The 21747-nt window shown below is 45.4% G+C and overlaps 1 protein-coding gene across 2 annotated transcripts in view; it reads left to right on the plus strand.

Moving 5' to 3' along the window:
- SLX4 (SLX4 structure-specific endonuclease subunit) overlaps positions 1-17593 on the plus strand; it is a 34041-nt gene extending 16448 nt beyond the window's left edge. The window contains exons 8-16 of one of the 2 annotated variants that reach the window (XR_014618876.1): positions 548-861; positions 2923-3205; positions 4677-4765; positions 7884-8030; positions 9757-9926; positions 10776-13234; positions 14639-14741; positions 14987-15535; positions 16095-16233. Coding sequence is in view for 1 of the 2 variants with exons in the window: in XM_084295735.1 (XP_084151861.1) it covers positions 548-861; positions 2923-3205; positions 4677-4765; positions 7884-8030; positions 9757-9926; positions 10776-13234; positions 14639-14741; positions 14987-15469; positions 16095-16434 (4388 nt within the window). In the remaining variant the exon portion in view is untranslated. Of the gene's footprint in view, positions 1-547; positions 862-2922; positions 3206-4676; positions 4766-7883; positions 8031-9756; positions 9927-10775; positions 13235-14638; positions 14742-14986; positions 15536-16094 lie in introns of both variants that reach the window. The other variant, XM_084295735.1, reaches the window with a different exon arrangement.
- Positions 17594-21747: the final 4154 nt, after the last annotated feature.

Consider the following 21747-nt stretch of genomic DNA (forward strand, 5'->3'; position numbering starts at 1 on the left):
TGTATAGAGGGGGGACTTTACTCTTCACAACCCTGCTTACGTCTCCTACTTCCAGTTGGATTAGGGGTCGGGCGTTGGTAAGACAAATCTAGTGAGATACAGGATTGCCAAAGAATAGCTCTGCAGTGGTTGTGTGGGCTGTGATTCATCATCATCACAGACCAGGACACAAAAGAGTCCTTCATAGTTGGTGTTGTTTTTTTTTCCTCTCTCTTTTTTGTGAAGCACCAGGATCTAGTCAAAACTCATAGGCACCATTCTGTGGGTCAAGGAGGTAGACTACGTAGATAGCAGTTGCTTCCACAATGGTCACTTTTTGTAGAGATGTGACATCTTCCAATAGACAGCAGTGCAAACAGGAGTCAGTCTTTTCTGGAGTTAATTTCTCCAACAGGGGCAATATGAGGCTTCAGACTCCTTGCAGGAATCCTAAGAGCTGTGTTCAGCTTGCAGCTGCGTTTTGGTCACCACTGACCACAACACCTGAAAGAGCCCTGTGTGTTCAGTCATTTGTTTATCTGGGTTCCTCTTCCTTTTCTTTTTAAAGATAAAAAACGGCGTAAACGAGGCCCAAGTACACCTCCACCATTACTACTTCAGGATCCAGAGAAGGCCCGCAAAAGGATCCAGGAGCGGGTAGCTATGCTGCTTGTAGAAGAGGCTGAATTCCCTCCCACCCCTCGGCTTCCCTCTAGCAAGATTTTGGAGGATGAATCTGGGAAAGCAGCCTGGCTCTTGCCGTTGCCCAAAAGCAGGGACTGCTTTCTGTGGAATATCAGTGCTCTCACAGGACCTTGTGACCCTGAATTATTCTACACTGCTGGATTATCCCCTGCGATTGTACCTTGGAAGCCTGTGCAGGTGGGACACTTTTGACCTTGCTCTGGTGTGTATGTGCCCTAGCTCCTTTGCCCTGCAACTCTTCTGTTTCATCACTTGGTATTTAAAGAGTGACCCTTTGCCTCTGCATGCTCACTGCTCCTGTACTGTCCCCTTGTCTTACCCAGTTAAGTTTTATGATCTTGAACTTGCACTTCTTGCTTTTGGAGGCGAGACCAAGGGTCATGTTACCATGCTATTCCTTGACCTTTCAGAAAATGGATGGGAACAGAGTACTGAGTGAAGGGTCTGTATCCCAGTCATTTTTCCACTAGCTTGTTTGTGTTTACAGCAGCCTGGCTCATGTGTTCCATCTCAGCACGTTTCTCTGATGCAGTGAGCCTTGCCCACGTCCTGCAGTTTGCATTGGTGCAGCCTCATCTCAAGCACTGCATGCAGGTTTGGGCACCACAATATGAGGAGGGCATAAAACTGTGAGAGAATGCCTGAAGAAGGGCAGTGAAGATGGTGAAGGGTCTGGAGGGCAAGACATGTGAGGAGTGGCTGAGGTCCCTGGGTTTGCTCAGCCCAGAGCAGAGCAGGCTGAGGGGAGGCCTCATGGCGGCCTGCAGCTCCCTCACGAGGGGAGCGGAGGGGCAGGCGCTGAGCTCTGCTCTCTGGGGACAGCGACAGGACCTGAGGGAACGGCATGGAGCTGGGACAGGGGAGGGTCAGGCTGGGGGTTAGGGAAAGGTTCTGCACCCAGAGGGTGGTCAGGCGCTGGGACAGGCTGCCCGGGGCGGTGGTCACAGCACTGAGCCTGCTGGAGATCAAGAAGTGTTTGGACACCACGCTCAGACACGGTCTGATTTTTGGGTGGTCCTGTGTGGAGCCAGGAGTTGGACTCAGCGATCCTTGTGGGTCCCTTCCAACTTGGGATATGGTGTGATTCTGTGTTGTACTCAGACAGCAAGGAATTGGGTGAAAAGTTTAAACTGAAGACTGATACTTCTGCCTTTCACCAAGGAGAAGGTGGGAGTGCCCGCAGTTGTTAAGTATTTGCACTTCAGGCTTTCTCTGTGCATCCCATGGGCTCTTGGCACATGAGCTTTGATCCTATTTTCAGTTCCACTGTTTCATTCTATTTTTCATCTGGATTTCCTGCCTCTTTCAGTGTTCTGTATTTTTTATTAAAAGTTCCTGCAGAAGGAGACAAAGGTCTTTTAATCTCTCATCTTATTACATACTTGCTCTCTGAGAAGACAGGTATCACTTCTCTTGCTTCCCTCACTGCTTCCTGGAAGGATTTTTCTGTACTTCTGTTCAAAAACTACTGTGCATATATAGGTACTTTGTTTAATACTTTTTCCTTAGTCAAATCCCAGAGCTTTTCAATGGCTTATCCCCAAGTAGGGCTGTAGCAGAGGGGCTCCATTCTATTAAGATCTTTGACCTTTTGGTCAAAGAAAAAACTGCCAGAAAAGTTTAAAAATAAAAAGTGAGAAGGCCTTTAAAATTCTGGCAACAATGTGTATTCCCATCTGATTCCTTCCATTCCAAGAAATGGCTACATTTCTATTTCTAAAATTCTATTTCTACTTAGAAGTAAACAAACAAAACTGTTTTCATTGGGAAGTAGAACAAACCTGGAAAATATCAACTCACGGGTGAAAGTTTGATTTTTGTTACACGTGACTGCAAAAAATGTTTTAGATCTCTGAACAGAAGCACCTGGACAGCTTCAGCTGCAGCTGTTGCCAGGTGCTCCAGCTTTAATGAAATGTTTAGATATTGGAGTGGGAACAGTTCCACCATCCTCTCTCCCTACTTGCCAGTTGCCTGCACAGGCATGCTCCTGGTGAAACCACCTTTTCTGCATTTTCTGTTGTAGTTTCCTTTTTTCTTTTTCTCTTTAGAGCTGTCTTTTCCTTGGAGAGTCCTTCATAAAACTACAGAGAGCTTTTACCTCAGAAGCCCAGGGAACGTTCTGCAATCCTTTACTAGATGTTTTGAAAGTATGAACTAGAGACAATATTCTGAGCTCATGTGATACATACAACAAGACCTAATTTATTGGTCTCTTTTTCCCCCCTTTTTGATCAGAATCACAAGCCAGACAACGTTCCGCCATCAGTAGGATCTGATCAACCAGAAGCATCTCAACAAATTCAGCCTGACCTCAGTTCTCATGATCCCACTTGCATAAAGGTCAGAGACCAAACTTCTGATGAATTCAAATCAGGCCCTGAAGAAGATGGGCAATCTTTATCGCACAGCCAGAAGGATGTTCAGAACCTGCAGAACCTAGTTGAGTTGGCCAAGGAAGGACTTACCCTTACTCAGTGGAAACTTGATGTTGACCACATTCAAGCAGCAGAGCGATCAGGTAAATTCTGGCAGCTTTGTGAGCCCTGTCCTTAGTCCCTTCAGCTACGCAGAGCCAGATTTATGCTGTACTAAGTTAGGAGAGCCATGACAGCACCCCCAGGGTGTTGAAGTTGATCCAGGAGGTGATACTGGGGTGGGACATCTTTCTACCATAAACTTTAGTTACAGTGAAACTGACATTTCCAAAGTGATTCATATATCCCAGCATCAAAGAGAACTCCCAGACAGCAGATACTAAATTTTATTTTTAAATTCTCTTAAAGTTATTAAAAGTTTGTTTTTTTTGCCAGGATGGAGCCCAGACATGTCTAATGACTGGGCCAAAATGTTCATACCAGCTATTTGGACACTCTTATGTGCACTGTCTTTTTGAGTCTTGAGACAATTGGGTGAAAGAGAGGTGCAAGAGGGATGATTGCATGGTGGTACATTGGTACAGAAACCTGAAGTTTATCTGTACCTATACAGAGGCTAAAAAAAAAACAAACCAAACCAAAAAAAAACAACCAACCAACCAACCAAACAAAAAACACCTAGAATTCCTCCCTGGGCTACTCTAACCTCTCCAGTCATAGTTGCATGTGGTGCACAACTACACATTTTAAGGTCAATGATATCCCTTTAAATGGCCTAGCCATTTAGCAGAAAGTACTGTGTGTCTTCTGGTCACTTGTGAAACAGAACATGGTTGATAAGATCAGCTGTCTGTATTTTCATTTGGGTATACTATTCCTCTTCCCCTACTAAGCTGCAGGAAATGATTGCTGCTCCTGTAAAACTACTCCTGGGTTTTTGTTGAAGATATAACTTCATGGGGGAGGGAAATCATTTCTACACATAAATGTATGTTGTGTGTATAAATGAGCCCAGGGACAGAAATACCACCATGCAGACACTAGTGCAAGTGAATCCATTTCTGAAGACCTAAATTCCTTCTGTCACTCCACGTCATGTTCTGTGCACTGTATAGACTTCCACAGGGTCTGGGCTGTGCAAAACTGATTTCACTGGCTGCCTTTGAGCACCAGGGCCCATGAGCATTTATTCAAAGTTGAAATGCAGATCCAAGATGCATTCTGCCTGGCTGGTGGAAAGAGGCCATGGTGTGCCCCATCCCACTCTATGTCCTAGTTTTTTTTCTCACTGGAGGGAAACTGAGATGTGAAGTGGAGAAGCATGCTGCAGTCAGCAGTTCTTGGTCTGGATGATTATGGCACACACAGATCTGCTGCAGATTGGTGCTGCTCATGGCTGAATGGTACTCAGGTACCCACAGCCTGTCACAGCCCAGAGCCAAACCCCTCCAAAAAAGCCAAGAGGGAGAGAGGCTGAGCTTTCAACCCAGTCAGGCTGACTGTAGCAGGTGTCTCAGGGAGCCCTTGTGGCAGGGATCCTGTCAGCAGTTCGTACATCACTCTATCTGATGAGGAAGTTGTACATGATCTGTGATGTGCTTTTTCTTCTTCGAGGAAAAGAACTGACTCCCAGTGACTCTCCACATACTGGTTTTGTCCCAGCACTCAAAGAGAAGAAATTCCTGACAAGCAGCTGTAAGAAAGTAAGGACAAACTTTTTTGTGTGTGTGCTTTTTTTGTATTTGCTTACTACTGTAAAAAGGAAGTAAAAAAGAAGCTGTCACATTTGTGCAATTCACAGAAGAATGGAATATTTTGCATTCCTTTCTGTAGAAACTAAGAAGTGCTTAAGGTTCACAATCACTCAGGAATCATCATGGGCACAGGTGAGATCAACAGACATGGTATTTATTTGATGTCTGCAAGTAGGCCTGTAAATTTTTCAGTACTTGTCCCACCTGATGAGAGAGATGATTTAAAATGGCAGGTAACATAAAGCCAAACTGTGCATAATTTATGTAAAGAGAATCAAGTTAAACAGTTATATACAGTTACTACAGCACAAAGAATATTTGGGATAGGGACCAGGGCTGTAGCTGCACTGCAGTGGGTGGCACTTTGCTTTAATTCCCAGGCAACCTCAGAGAGGTTAGCTAGAGTCCAGGAGAGTTGCCTGGTGCTTCATCCAGGCTCGCATACCCAGCTGCTTTGGGTGGTTCTGCATGGAGCCGTTCCTCTTCTGTCATCTTCATCCCCACACCATGCCAAGCGATGGAAGAGAGAATCCTTGCAAGGACTGACTGACTTGCACTAAAGTTTTAGACAGAAAAGCCTGGTAGATGAGGTGGAATGCTCCGAGGTCCATGGAAGGTGAGCGCTTCTTAGAAAACTGCATTAGCAGCAAAAGGATTTAGAACCTAAAATTCTCAATTGTGGGAACACATATCAAAGGAACTAATTAACAGTCAGTGTGCTCTCTGGTGACTAGGTGAAGACCATAGGCTAGAAGGTCACAGATGATTTTTATCAAGCCAGTAGTGTTACGTAAATCACATCTTACCCTGGATGCACCTCTCCTTTCTCCCACGGATGTATAATCAGTTTTCTTCAATTAAAGTGCATATGAAAAATCCCTAACTCATCCTATTACCAGGGTCATCCACTTTATCTGTGTGAAACTTACTGTCTTTGGTTTGATAATAAATAATCGTGCCATGAAAAGCAGTAGAATTTGGTGCAAGGTAAATTTTGATGCCTTGATAAGGCAATTTCCTGTTGTGCATATAGAATTGAGAGACTTCTGAAAGAAGACAAATCTTTGAGGTGCGAATCAGTACTAAACATGGGCATCCCAGCTACTTGTTACAAAAGCTCTAGTTATTCTTTGGAGGTATTAAAAATATCCTTAGTAGAAAGAGTATCTTGTTTTATAAACTTCTGTGTACATTAAAACAAAGGCCTGTAGCAATACAGAGACTGTTCTGATGCTGTTGTTGGAACTCAGTTGCTACCAGCGATAACGGGATGACCATTTGTTCACATTTGGTTTGATTCTATGATTTATGACTGCTGAGCAAACGAAGTCTGGCTGAAAAGATCAGTGCTTATATGAACACAGCAATGGTAACTGTGTAGAGCAAATACACCCACTGCATCAGTAGCACATCTCCCCCATCCATGCTTAAGAGCCTTGTCACATCTGTGAGTCCAGTCTAGCTGGCCTGCTCAGTAGGAGGGAGTGTCTTGGTGTGCTCTCCGACAGGAGCACATACCCACTTGGAACTGTCTTTGGACCAATCCATTCACTTTGCATGGACAATGGTGCAGCCAGGAATTTTCTAGTCTTATTTAATTTCCCCATTCTTGACTTGTAATTTTAGCATCGGCAGGAAAGCTGTTCTGGGCTTGTTGCCTGGAACGCAGCATCAGGAGTCTGTGTTTGCTGGCTTCCTGAGGTACTGTCTTGCAGGTATCCTACCTGCCAAGAATAAGAAAGCAAGAAACATCGGATTAGTTTCCAGACTGAGCTTCCTGTCTTCCCCTTGGAGATCAGTCCACACCACTGCCATGACACGCAGTCTTCCCTAGCCCACCTATGAAGACCTGGAAGAAGTGTTGTGGTGTGTGCTGCCGTTTCAGTGCTAATTAGTATTGGCTGCCTGCAAACACATGCTGGAGCAAGTAGAAAGGTTGGGCTTCCACAGTCCACTGAGCTAATGTGGAAACCTGCTAATAAAATAAAGAGCTGTGCTGTTCCAGATGGAACTGCATCTCATGCAGATGTTTGCTAGAATAAAACTTGCATTTCGTCAGCTCTGCAGTAGCTTCAAAAAGCACAAGGTCAGTGACTATTGTATTATGGATAAACTGTTTTTCACTTACAGTCAGACAGCCTCTCAGCACGAGCTGAGATTATTTCACAGTGGCCGTCTCCAGAAGCACAATGCTCGCCTACAGGGATCTGAGTCTTTAGAGGATTGCCTGGATTGGGTTTTACTGGGAGCAGCTCCAGAGCAGAAACAGTGTATCGCTGCTGCCTTAGGCAGCATACCCCAGGCCTCACCTTATATCACCATTAACCAGTCACAGGTAGCTCAGGCAACAAGCCCTCCCCAAAATTCCAGCAAGGGGTTCTAGAACTGTAATAGAAATTGTTTGTTTTCTTGTAGTTGTTGTTTGTTTTGAGTGAAATTTTCAAAAAGAGTTTTCAGAACAAGCATGTAAGTTCCTTTGAACACAACACCTCCATTAGTTTTACTGTCTGTGGGCCCCTTGCTGCAGAGCTGCTCTCAGCTGTCACTGCCAGCCAATTAACAAGAAAAGAAAGGCTCATTACCCCACCCCTGAGTCATCCTCTTTCCTCTTACTATAATTATAGTGAATTGAGTTCAAGTCAATCAAAGTGGAAACTACAGCTTCCTAAAAATGTGGTGGAGGGCAGCAGATCAAGAGGCCAACTGTAGGCAGTGGCTAGACCACATCAGGAAATGGTGTGGCAAAGATCTGGTGGTGATAATGTGCTGTAATGCAAGTAGAGGAGAATACAGCATGACTGCCTGTTCACAATTGCGACTTTGTGAAAAAGTAGAAAGGAGGAGGAGGAAACCAAAACCAGAGGTGTCTGACAGACTTGTCTGCTTATTTGTCTTGTGGAAGACCTTGAGTTGATACGGCTGCTGATCAGCTGCAGAAGGCGATGGCGGTGCCTGGGGCCCACAATAAAGCCATACTGACCAACTGGGGTTTTCCCTCCTTATTTTTTAAGAAAATGTCTGACAGCTGTAATATAACTTTTGTCTTTGTGTTATTTCTGTGTTCTAGTCCTCCCTCAGGTTGCTGGCTGAAGATTTCAGTGCAATGGTCAACAACCCCCACTTAAGTGACGTGCAGTTCCAGGTGGACTCTGGGGAAGTCATTTATGCCCACATGTTTGTGTTGTATGCACGGTGCCCACAGGCCGTTCAGGTTGTAAGTACTGTTGATATACTTTCCTTTCTTCATTCAGTAAAGCCCAAACTGCTCACACCTACAGTCAGTGCTGCTGCAGGATCAGCACAGAGTGCTGCTGGGCCTAATGACAAGTGCCTCTGGCCATCTAGTGTTTTCTTTTTTTGTCCTGACAAAGTGGTGGAAAATGTAATACTTTATGTGGAGAGACTATGGGGAGACAAGGATCCTTCTTTGCATTCTGCCCGTGAGCAATGGACAAAACCTCCTACGTGCTCTTTGCCCTTGAATTTTTGTACCTGTACAAGTGCAGATTGCCTTGTCTATCTTGGTGTGTCCTGCCTTCCACCTGGGCTGCAAAGCTTGAATACAGAGTAGAGGAATTCTGGGCAGGACTTGAAAATTGCCTGCATAGAGGTTTTGTCACTCTCAGTTGCTTTGGAGGAAGCTGCCCTGAACTGTGTGTTCTGCAAGAGTAGTGAATAGTTCCTATGTTCCCAGAAACATTTTGGGTTGAATAGTTCCCAACCTGCTCCTTTGCAGCCTCCTGTCGGCATGGTGAAAAGCAGTGAACCTAAGATTTGAATTCTGCTCTTTCACAGAGTTGCCACCAGTCCGTGCAATCAGCTTCCTAACAAAAGAAGCTTTTTGTAAGAGCTGCCCTTTTGGAAACAGTGGAATTAGTTTTATCCTCGTGTATGCTGGCAGCATTTCCCACACAAGGTGCCTCAAGCCATTTCTAAGGGGTCCACGAGAGTTGGGGAAAGGAAAAAGCAGGCTCATATATGTCGTACAGTGGTCTTAATGTGAAATTTATTAAGGGATCTTCTCAACCACTAGCAAAGATGCCTGTGCCCAGAGCACACAGGATTTTAAAAACCATGTGTTAGCCAGGTTCTATTACTTTTTCCCTGCAACACTATCTGGCTTCACCATTCCCATGGGCAGAAATCATTTGCGTGACTGCAGTTGTGAGATTGGCCCCCATGCTGTGTTTTTTATCCTTGCAGAGAGTTGTTTTCCAGTAAGTCCCTACCTGCAAAGCAATGTTTCACGTTTATTTTCTGTATAGGTGCTCTTATTTGTTGCAGCTTTTGAGTAACAACGAGAAAGAAATGAATCAGAGCTGGCTTTGGAGCTCATGCTTTCTGTTGCATGATGTCCCCTGACTCTGGACAGAGTTTCAGATAGCACATTACGTGATTTGGCTGCAAAGGAAGTGACACCTTACTGAACTGAAGGAGCATTTTCAGCAAAACCTGAGATCAGGTTGGACCCACACAGATAATGGTCCGGTTCAGTGAGGTAGTGTTTATATGATGTCTCTTTTCCTGTGAGACGCCAGGAGAACTAGAATTTTGGCAGTGTATCAAATGAAGGTAAATTCAAAACAGATCAGAGGAAGCTCTCTTGTGAGAAAGGTGTGGATAACTCTGAATTTGTGCTCTGGGCAGTAACTGCATTTCAAAACCGACTGGAGAACTCTAAGGCCATCTCTTATATGTGTGACTAAAACAGTGAGTAGTCAAATTTAGTATAAACTAACAGCTCTAGGGTCAGGAAGGAAATAGCCTGTTCATCTGAAGCTCTACGTAACCGGTCATTTTAGCTTCCTTCAGAGGCATCAGGTCCTGGTCCTACGCCAAGCCTTTGGTGAAGGAAAGGAGTGATCTGGTAGGAATAAGAACATCAATGTTGCTGTTCCGTTAACAGCAAATGGACTGTGTTTGCTTTCCTCTTACCCCAGGTTCACAGAGAAGGGTTCTTAGTGGAGGAGGATGGGAACGCGCAGACACGCCGTGTGTTGCTGAGTGACGTGACAGGAGAGGCGGCCTGTGCATTCCTGCGATACCTTTATGCTGCTGATGCTGGTATCCCTGCTGGGATGTTGCCCCAGGTCAGGGCTCTGGCTGCCAGGTTTGTACTGTGAACGTGTTTTGGATCCTTCCCTGCTTTCAGCCATGACCCCAACCTGGGATCTTCCACTGTTGTTTTTTTTGTAGCTTACAAATTCCATAGTCCTCTGCTTACATCTGAAGTGAAACCTGGATATAACAGCATCCTACCCCTATCTTTTCCATGACTCTCCAGGTTGTATCCATGTGAGATTTACTGTTTTCAGTATAAGCCTAGCCCACTTTTGCCAAGAGGTCTGTCTGGACATTTTCATTGACAGATGATGTTGTCGATGATGACGAGCGTGTCTACATGTGTACACACATCATCAAGATATGTGGTTCATAAAGCATTGCACTATTGACATGTGTAATCTAAAGAACACTTGCAGAACGTATTGGATCTGTTTTGCTAATGTGTTTTATCATGCTCTCGGTCATGAACCTAGACACGCATTAAGTAAAGAGTTTGAAACAGGAGCAACTGAGATGTGGATGGTTGGGTCTTGACGATATGTATGTAGAGAGGTGCCCAGTCACACCAAAAAGCCATGAAGCTTGCACATAACAGGCATCTGGCCCCTGCCATGCCATGGGACTTCCACCAGTGCTATTGGCAAAGGGGTTTTAGTGTAGTGGTATAGCCATTGAATCTCTTATGTAAAAGAAGGAAGAGTGAACCTGGTGCTTTCATGTGAGTGACACCTGGTAAAGGGAATTCCGAATTTTAGGAGTACACTGGAGCTCGTGTATGTTAGGAAACCAAGATCCTCATGCAGATTCTTCACAAGGCTCATAAGTGATCAGGCAGCCAAATGGTGGAGAAATACTGGAGGAGGAAAGTATTAACATTACTATTATATCCTTGCAGGTTTGGTGTGAGGGAGCTTATAGGAGAGTGTGAAAATAACACTGGAGAGAGCCAGGTGTCTTCTGGCGTGGATTCAGAAGACGATCTGATCTCTGTGAGGGATGACAAAGATTGTGAGGACAGAGCTGAGAACTTCCAAGACCTACTGAAGTCAGTATGGATGGGTGAAGATGAGGAAGAAGCAGCTGTCTCGAACCCTGAATGTGAGAAAGAAGATGACAATAGGGTGGGTGAACAGGAGCTGGATGAAATCTATGAGTTTGCTGCAACTCAGAGAAAGATAGTTCAACGTGAAACAGAATTGAGTGAGGGAACAGACGGCAGCACGTGCAGTGACACTGAGGCAGCCCTAGGTATGAACCAGCAGATGGAGGAGGAAGAAGTAAAGAGGTCTGAATCTGCTTCAATAAGTAACAGCTTCAAAGATCTGAGGGATGACAATGATGCGGAAGGACCTAAATGTGACTTGTCTGCACAAAAAGAGAAAATGCAGAATATAAATAGATGCGAAAGAGTGAATATTGCACAGATCCCTTTTGTGCCTCACCACAGTGAACCACGAAAGTGGGATGTAGCATCCCATGGTGCCACCACTAATGAAGGAGAGACCGTTAGGAGATGTGATGGTGGGAAGGATTCCGAATCATCTCAGGTCTCATGTGATGTAGAAGGGGAAAGTCACTGTGAAAAACAATTTTCTAGCTTCCACAATGATACTAATGTAAATGAAAATTATGAACACTTATTTTCTGCAACTCAGGGAGAGTACTCAGAGCCTTCCCAGATGAATGAAGGTATTAAAGAATCAGAAAAGACTCTCTGTGAAAACCATGTTGATATTAATGATTCTCTTCTGAACAGCAAATCACAAAAAGACCTCTCTCCACATAGAAACTCTTTGTATGGTTCTCCTTTCAAAGCTTACGTGCCCCTTTTTCCTGCTGTCGGCTCTTCACCTGTGTCTCCAAAATCGGACAGAAAGCTTGCCAGAGAGCATGTGTCAGCATTAAAGCAAAATAAAAAGAAAAAATCCTTGCCATCTAATGAAATACTCTTTCAGAAAGCTAATGAGCTGGATACTGCATCAGGAAACGAGAACACAATTTCTCCAGCAGAGCTTCCCCACACTGATTTAAACAAGCATATGAATGTCCCAATGCTGTCATCACCAGTTATCAGAACTCAAGATCCTGCAGCTCAGGGGAATGAGAAGTGTGATGTTATTGTTTTATCTTCTGATGATGAAATGGAGTTACAAGAAGACAAGAAGTCACCAGAGTCAGGCTCTGCTCTGAAGGAAATGGAAGTCTCTGGGCAACTGAAATGTACAAATGTAGAACAAGGTCCTGAGATACCAAAACCTGAATATAACTCATCAGTCACTGAAACAGAGCAGAAATCAACACAGGTCTCATGTGTCATTACAGAAAAGGTGCATATAAGTAATGGTGTAAAGATGTCCACTGAAATGCCTCTCAGCAGTCAAGTAGATGGTTGTACAGAGAGCAGGCAGAGTCCAGACGTGAGCCCTGAAAAAAGGCTCCATGAAGTTTCTTCAGGTACAGACAGCTCCTGGATAGTGCCAGACACACCAGTTCTGACCAAAAGCAGAAATTTCTCAACGCAGACTCATGTCACAAGTATTAACTCTTCAGAGAATACAGGACCTAAAGCCAGCACAAGAAGCCTAGCAGCTGGTAATAGTAACAGTGAAATAGATAGAAATTTAGTAAAAGTTCCTGAACCAGCATTGTCAGACAAACATTTGCCTCTGGAGAACTCAATCAGTGAAAGGAAGCCTTCCAGCAGCCCAGAAGCAGAATCATCTTCTGAGAAATCCGCACCAGTTTCTGCAGCGGATGCCATTCTCCTCTCCCCTGGCCACACCAACATGAAAAGCAAATGTGCTAATACCTCCTTTGTGTCCAAATCTGTGCCTCCTGGCCATGGGCAGTCATTGGAAGATAAAACAAACATCAGCGTGGTTGAGATAGAGGACAGTGAGGGGGAGAAGGAAATAAGTATAGCTTCTTTGAGCAGTAGTGTCTTGCTTAGTTACGAACCCCCAGTGCCTGTTGGTGAGTGCTGGCCCGTCGAGTACCTGTCACCAGTCAGAGGTGACAGCCAGGACTCCAAACAGGTTGGCCATGCAAACACCAGAGCTTCCAGCAGTCCCAAACCTGGCTCTTCACATGACCAGTGGGAGAGCCCACAAGCACAGGAAATTAAGGGCAGTACTCCTCTTCAAGGAAATCCTGCTGGCAGAAGAACAACTTTCTTCTGTCTGGACAAGAGTCCTATTGAGGCCTCTACATCAGTGGGCAGTAGACCGAGTTACCTGAACTCCAAAATCTGGGATGATTGGGATGGAGGAGAAGAGGAAGATGAATTTCCAGAGATGCTTCCTCTGTCGCAGAGGGTGCCAGCTGCAGCAGATGCAAATCCTGTAAAGACTCCTGGTAAGACCTTGTATTGATACCAGATTCACTGAACTACATTAAATTGTTTTCATTTTAAGTGGTCATCCCACCTGTTGTTCACTTGATATGTTGAAAGGGCTTTTGGCCTTCTAATCTGAAGTAGTTGCCAGGGCCAGGCACAAAGCAGGTAGAGTCATCTGGTGTTGGGGAGAACATACCTAAATGAGAGATCCTTGGAGCATTCCTACTTGTGTTTTATTTGAGCTGTTTTTTTGACAGTGATAGTACTTGTTGCAGAAACTCCAGGTACCTGGAAGAAAAAAAAACAACAAACCAAAACAAATAAAAAAAAAAGCACAACTAACCAAAACAAAAAGGAACCTTCAGCTTGCATGCTGGTGGATGTTTGTTCCCTGTAGCAGTGGGTGTTCTGTGCAGTCTTTTGCTTTTAATGCGTTCACAAAGTGATGCTTGCGCTTACGTGAGGATATCTGGTAAGCAACAAGATGCAGCTAGCACAGGCTGCAGAGGGTTTCCTTGTATTGAGGCCAGCTGGAGGCGAGTGCCTATCCCTGCCTGTGGGTTTGCTTCATGCATGCTTTCCTGCCAAACTCTTGCACAGTTGTCTTGACATGTGCTGCCTTCTGTCTGCTGCTCCTGGCCCTTGTAACAGCCCCCTGAGTGCCCATCAGATACCGTGAGCGCAGGGTGCAGTGAGGGGTCACAGGGCACACCAGGCTGAGAGCCACACTACTCTTTCCATCTTTGCCACCAGCTTGCACTGGGATCTGCAGGAGTTCAGCCTTCTTGAATGCTGACAGTACATGAAATGCTGACATAACCTCTTTGGCCTCAAGAACTTAAAAGGATTCGTATTTTACCTGTGTTGCACTTGCATGGTTCCTTCCACCTAAGACCAATAATTGATCTCATAGTATCTAATTAAAATATTGTGCGTGAGTAGCTTAACAGGTGCTTCGAACATGACCTGTGAGACTGACTGTGCGCAGTAAATAGATATCATTAAATCCGGGTCTAACTCAGGATCCCCGAAGTTTAACTTGCTCAGTTTCTTCTTTGTCAAGTGTCTTATGACATTTCCTTCCTGAGAGCAGAACTACTTTACAGAATTCAGTAAACATGCTTTTTTCACTGCCTTGCAAGAATTGCTTGTTCTAGACTTGGCTTATATCTTGATTTAAGCTGTTTTCCATTTTAAAGTCAGTAAAAACCAGGTGTCCCAGTCTAGAAAAAGAAAGGCATTGACTGTTCAGTCCATTATGAAGGTAAGTAGTAAGTAAAAGAGCTTGCAGAAAAGTAGTACTACTTAATTATTATGCAATATTAGAATATCTGCCACCAGATATAGGTGGGGGAAAGCTACCAGCCATTTTAAGTGCTTTCTGTGCTAAGCCTGATTGTGGTAATTTCATCCTGCTGCAGAACCTGCCTGTCAGGAGAGCAACCGGTCTCCCAGGACTCCAGTGACACCAATGCCAGCTTACTCCATGATGGAGACCCCCCAGCTGAAGAAGGAGTTGAAAAGGTTAGCATTACCCGTTGAAAAGGTTAGCATTTTACTCTTTGAGCAAAAACTTGCTGAGAGGTAGTGTGAAAGAAAGCCCCTGGACTGAAAGGGAAGCCTTGGTGAAACTTGAGTCACTGTTTTTTGAGGTCATATCACACTCTTGTAGTGAACCACTGGAATTCCTGGTTTGAGCACCTTCCTAAGCTGTGACAGTGGGAGGCTGCAGCATTACCTTAGCCTAAGCTCCCACGTTTCTCTTTCAGATTTGGAGTTCGTGCTCTCCCAAAGCGCCAGATGGTGTTGAAGCTGAAGGAAATATTCCAGTACACTCACCGGGATGCGGACTCTGACTTTGAAGATGAAATCCCACCCTCCCAGCCTCCCCCGCAGAAGTCCCCTGCCAAACGCTGTAGGCAGTCAAAGGCAGCACGGACCACAGGTGGAAAGCGTCCCAAAGCCTCGAGGGCTGTGAGCAAAAGGAAGCAGGTTGCTACGGCTTCTTCAGTGCTCCCCGTGGGAAGAGCTGTTGACAACCCTGTTGGACCCCCTGATAAAGGCTGTGCAGCCCCCAAGCAGGGACCTGAAATGACAGGTCACCCAGGAGGAGCCAAAGAGCAGACAAGGTCAGCTGTATCTCCTGAGGGATGGTCTCTGGAAGCTGATGGTGAAGACCTGATGCTGTCAGCATCTCAGAAGTCTACAGCTTCTTCAGGGGATGGCAGCGACATCTCTTTTGGTTCACAGAGGTAGGGAAACAAAATGCTAAACAAAACAGTGGTGCAGAACAGAGATGAGCTAGGAACATGACAGAGGTGAGTGTTCCTGAAGGGGCCTCACTGCCTCCTTGGGTTTGTTATTTGAAGGTCATCACAGTCCTATGAAAGAAACACATGTTGTGTTTTTTAGTTTAATTCCCAATGGGCTATTCTCAGGGCTTGAAAGTGTTTGTGGCTGAGACTGGCACACGGGAAAGGCCCACATCTGTCGTGCCTGGTCAGAACGGCTCTGCAAGTTACAACAAGGAGCACTCAAAGCACTGGCTGAGACACTGCAGCTAGAGCAGGGAGAGGAGAGCACAGCACGACTCAGCACAGGCTGCCACAGAATGGCTGCAGTGGGTGCTGTGGATCAGGAGCCAGGAATGCCAGACAGCTTTGGGGCTGGCTGAGCAGGACCAGAGCTGGCGTGGCTGGGAGGGGGGAGCTTGCAGAACACGTTGTGTTCTTCTTCACTCACGTTGTGGGTGCTGGTGCGGGTCTATGATCCTACAGAAGGTAGTCTCAAGGGCTGGCCACCAGGTACTTGGGGAGCTCTGGGCCTGTCCTTGATGACTTGTTCTTTGATTTCTGGTCTATTTGATCTTGATTTCAGTTCTTTTGCGAAAGAATTTGAGGCCTGTGCATTCGCATCTGAAGAAGAAGAAGAAGAAGAGGTTCCAGCATCTCAGGCAGCAGCTCGGGAAGAAGAAAAGCTGGAGGCAGTGAGGTGCTACATCCGTTCAAACCCAGCCCTGTACCGCAGGATTCTCTTCTATGAGCCGATTGAGCTGGCTGTGCTGCATGCAGAGCTGAAACTGAACGGCATTAAGATTGCCAAGGCAAAGCTGCTGGACTTTCTGGATGCTCACTGCATCACCTTTACCACAGCTGGAGCACGGAAAGAGAAGGAACAGCAAGGAAAGGGGAACAAAAGACGGAGGAAACGATACTGAACGGAGCCCACTCCTCCATCCTGAAAATTCTGTACATGGAGGCCTTCTTCCTAAGGTGGAAACCCTATTGCAGGCTGGCGCTGTCAGCGGTGGTGTGATCAGTGGGTGCACTGCTCCTCCTTGTGGCCTGCTGCCCAGATGACATGCTGCAGAATGGATCTGAGCTGAGCTTTTCCTCCCAGCCTTCCTCGAGTTGCACAAACTCCTCTTTCAGGAGCCTCTTTCTATCCCACGATTTTCCTCCTGTGCATTTTCTTGTCTTTCAATTTTTCTAGTAGGTTTTAGGTCCCCAACTTTTCTTCTTCATGGTGCTTCTGGAAGCAGGTGCTTCCTCCAGTGACTCTTGCCAAGGCCTTTGCCCTGGCCTTGGGCTGTGACCTACTTCACCCTTCAAGTTCCAGTACTGAGTACAATAAAGTACAATAACTCATCCCAGCCAGTCCCTTTTCCTCTGTGTAAAGCACTTGAGTATTAAGACCCCAGTGACTTCAGTCTTCTTTTTTTCACCATATAATTTTCCTGCTGATTGTTAAGGCAGGGAATAGCATTGTGTGCCTCTCTTCTGTCCTTGATTCAGTTTGTGGTCTCTGGTAAAACTCATAAATCCATGTTCCAGAAATGGCTGCAGAACAGTGGAGGTGTTTTTCTAGTCTGTTTGTGATGGCTCCCCAAAGTGCCCTCTGACACCAGATGTCATGTGAAAACTGTTGAACGTTCAGCTGTGTATGTTCCCTTGCATGCTGGGATCTGTGCTAACGATATCATCTGCTCCGTTTTCAAAGCATTGTTTTACCTTGGTGTTGTAGTTGATTATGCCCTTGACAGAGATGTTTTTAAAAAGACAGTATTGTAGTGGCCAGTGGGTTTCCTAAGCACTTCTCATAACCTGATCTAAACTTCCTTGATCTGTCTCATTTTCAAACTGGACTGATCTTTGGTTGTAAACTGTCTGGGACACCTGGAAAAGTCTTAGACCCTAAATTGCCATCTTGTATTTATTGACTTTTACAACATCATCTGACTTTTTTGTGTTCTGGCAGTTCTGAGTCTGCAGAGTCTCACTCAGCAAACTGGTCACAGCGCTTAAAAAAAAAAAAAAAAAAGCCTGATTTCTAGATGTATTTATATATTTGAAACATATTTTTTTTAATTATTATTATTATTTGATACAGTACAGCCCTGTGTTTATTTGATTTATATACAATAAACAATTTGTAAGGTAACAATGCTAAGCCATAAGTAATGTCTTATGAGAGATTTGGGGGCCGGGTCATTCTAGGCAGCAGTGCTGGGTCTGGTTGAGAGCAGGAGGAGCTCCACAGTCTGCAGCTGTACTGCCTGGAACCTGAGCAGAAACCTGGAGGAAGAGGAGTTGCGGCGGCTGCCCTGCAGCAAAGAGAGGTGGAATGGGAGAGGCCGCCTGGCAGTGGCTGAGTAGCAGTGCATTGGTGACCTGGAGAGAGAAGAGTTGCCCCGTTCTTCAGGGCCACATGGCCTAAAGGTAAGGGAGGTACAGGGAGGGCAGGGCAAGGAGCTGGAGTCTGCCAGGACGGCTGCAGGGAAGGGTCTGCTCTGGCCTTGGAGGGAGGGCTGCTGCTGAAGGGGGAGCAGGTAACTCGTTTATGACCGAGGACTTCTGAACCTCCTCCCTCAAGTGTCTCTGCAGCATGTGGAATGGTGTGGGGACTTCCTAGTGAAACCTTCTGTCATGTCTGGTGGATTTTCAGGAACTTCGGGTAGTTTTCTTCCCTGGCAATCACATCACTTCTCCCCCCCACCTTCTTGTGCAAGAGCTGCTATGAGACAGCTTTGTTAAATGGCCAAAGCTTGCCTTTAAGTGGCATTGCAGGAAATGTTTCCCTCCGCGTACCATGTGTTTCTCTCAAGCACACGCTTCGTACTGAGAAAAAGCTTCAGCCATACTTGTCAGTCTTAATATGGGAAAATAAATAAGATCCAGCCCCAGCTTTTCTGATCTGCTTTTAAAGTAAGACTTACATTTATGATCAAAGATTTTTTTAATCAATTCTTTGTTACATCTTAACCTTTGGTAAAGGCAGGGTCACATTTTGGTGCATATAAATTACAATTGTTCAAGTGTAAGAGCATTTTGTCATAAAATGCTGTTTAGCATGCTGTGAAAAAAATGCGAATTTTAGTCACTGAAAGGGTCTCCATTCTCTCATTTTTGTCATCCATAAAACTTGCAACTGGGCAGTCTTTGTCTAATGTAGAAAGATAATTTTAAATATCACATCTGTACTGTCAGGGTTTGGACATAACCTACGATGCTTTCTCGTTTATGAAGCTGACAAAATGTCTCTTGTAATTCTAAATTTTTTCTCAGATGACAGATAAAGGATTTAAAATCTTTTACAGCCTTTAAGAACGCAAGGACATATCTGACATTTTGCTGCACATTTTCTGAAAGCAATTATTCATTCTCCTGCTCCATTAATCCGTAAGCAAAGAGTGCCTCCCCAAGCTAACATTGGTGTTGCCATCTGCCAATGATCATATGTTGCCCGTTTGATTTGTATGGGGTTCTGTGTTTCTTACCTTCTCGATGCAGGCTCATATTCTGCCTTGGAAAATCCATTGTCATCATTTTTTATTTCCGATTGTGTAGTGGCATCTAAAAAAATATATTGATACTTCTGTTTGTTTTAACACTTCCAAGGCTGCAGAAAAAAACGCACATTTTCAATTAAGGTTTTAATTGTTTTTTAAGTTTAAAAAAAAAGGAGCAGATGCATTACTGGCGTTGATGAAACCTTCTGTCTTACCAAGATGTACCATGTGAACTCTGAATGAGCTTTGGAAAACACTGCTTCTAAATTCATTGTGGCAGTCAGAAGATGTGTGTCATTGATTTATGGATACTGTTTTGTAGCTGTGTTGTTTTGTTTATTGCCACATTTCCTGCCTAAAAAAATAGTTTCAAAAGGTTTATTCTGAAAAGCTGTGCGGCAGATGTGTTTGTAATAACCTTGCATATGATAAGAGCGCTGTTGCGTTATACAGACGCAGGTCTGTCCTCTTACTCTAAAGTCACCCTGTCTGTTAATGACGTTTCTTCAGTGGATATAATCCATCACCATGGCCAAGACCTATGCAGGAGCCAATTTAGCCACAAAACACGAGAGTACTATAAAGCATAGAGTAGTGACTGCTATGTTTTCCCTTAGTACTGGGCCAACAGACTACAAATATTATGTTTATAGTGCTAGCGTTTAGATTTCATGGGGATAAATATGAAAGCAATCCTTCCTGCAGTTCTTTTGGAAGACAAGATCTGTTTGGGAAATACGTTTCAAATGTACTCATTTGCTTTTTGCTAATGCTTTAAATCATTCCTGTATAACATTTCTTTCAGAGGCATTGCATATAAGCTGCTTGTTGTTTAATGAAACACCAGAGTGCCTGGAAGAGACGACACAGCCTTCAGCAAAGATGCCTCTGTGATTCAGCTGCTGTCCCCAGAACAAGGTTTCAGAGGTACGTGCAGTGTTTCTCTGCCCAGGTCTCTTGCCACTGGCTGGCCAGCTGCTCTAGTGCCCAGACAGTCGTCTAGTAAGCTTAAACTGGGGCATACGTTTACCTCAGTATGGGACATTCACTCACTCCTTGCCTAAGCTCAGCACAAGCCCACTTCCCCCTTTCCCATTGCACTGTACCACAGCGAAGGCCACATTGCCACTCGTGACCTAGGACAGTCCAGCTACCTGATGCAGCACACCTGGTAGGTCCTGATCTGCCAGCAGGACACTGAGCCCAAGTACAAATTGCCAGGGCTCTGCTTTGTTGCCCTCTGGTGCTTTCTTCTCAGAAAGAGTTGGTTATTGTCATGTCTCAACGTTTGTTTGTCTTCATTGCAATTCTGCAACAAGGTGTCTGTGTTTCAGCCCAAGGTGGGTGTTTGCTGTTCACCTGACAGAAACCTTCCCAGAAATGCTTTTTCTTTTATACCATTTACTTTCCTGGATGTTGGTGCAGAGAAGGGTGAAAGATGGTCGTGTTTGGCACAGTGGCATAGCCAATAGACAGGCACTTGAAGGGGATTGAGCAAGTGAAGCCAAGAGGAGAGAGGAGCAGCCTGACTTTGGAAGTACCAGCAGCCCATAGGACATCCTGGGCTGGAAGGGGCTGCAGCATATTTGGGTCTGCTGGCAACCCCAGAGACAGCTCCCAGACTTGGCAGTGTGACTCATTTTCCTGCCAGTCTCCCAGTTTTATGAACATAAAATGTTCATCTCACATTGTAGAGCTGTTGAGGTTACAGGGAAGACTTGGAAGGGCTAAATAACAACATCCAGTTTTAGAAACAGCAGCACAAAGGGAATGATAGGCATTAAGCTGGCTAAAATCATCCTTGGTTTTGTGCTCTTTCACTGGAGCCCAGCCATATGCCAGGGCTCTCTCATTGTGCCGTGAGAGGCAAACAGGCTGCTTTTCTGGGCAGTGAAGTCCCTTGTTCAGTGTCAAGTGACTGGCCATCCTGTTCATGTGGTGGCTGCTTGTGATGTGAGAGGACAGACAGTGATGTGCTCTGCCCAAAGCCAGTGCTGCTTGTGCTGCCTCCTGCCAAGGCAGCCTCAGCCTGAAGCCAGCGAGCTCCTGCAGCACCCAGTGCCTGCAGCTCCAGCAGCACCTGCTGGGAGTCTCACAAGCTTTCATTCTCTGAAGTTTATGGGAGGCCAGAGTGAGAAGTCCCCTTGATGTCCCTTCAGCACAGGCTGGATGGCAGAGTCACCCCAGCACCATGAGCCCAAGAGGAGGAAGGATTTCACCTTAGCGCCCTGCTCTGTGCTGATATTACTTATTCAAGTGTGTTGTGTTCTTTCTCTGCTTTCTCTGAAGCATCTGTCTTGTCAGCTGCTGGGCAGGGAGCTGTGTGCTGTACTCAGAGCTTGGGTTTGTCAGCCATATGTACTCCACGTGGGGTGTGCAAACAGTGTGGATGTATTTTGTCCCAAGTGCAGTATACAGGAGCCCTGCACCTCCTTGGACTCGCTGCCTGCTTCTCATGCCTTGTGGCACAAAAGCACAGTGAGCACAAGCTCCAGGGAAATGGAGACAGAGAACCAGAGGCATATGAGCAACATACCTCAAACAGCTTCTGCTGCAGCTAATGTCTCCCAGTGGGAGTGATTTTTCCCTGTGTGCACACCATTGTGGTGATGCTGGAGCCAGGAGGAGGTGAAATCTAAGTCCAGGAGGGTTTAAAACAGAGGCCGTCTGTGGGACTGGGGATGCTGTGATGGAAGTTTGAGTTGCACACCTTTTCCTTTCATTGAAAGAGGTTGTCCTTGG

This window comes from Netta rufina (genome assembly GCF_964035555.1).
Source record: "Netta rufina genome assembly, chromosome: 15".
NCBI classification, from domain to species: Eukaryota; Metazoa; Chordata; class Aves; order Anseriformes; family Anatidae; genus Netta; species Netta rufina.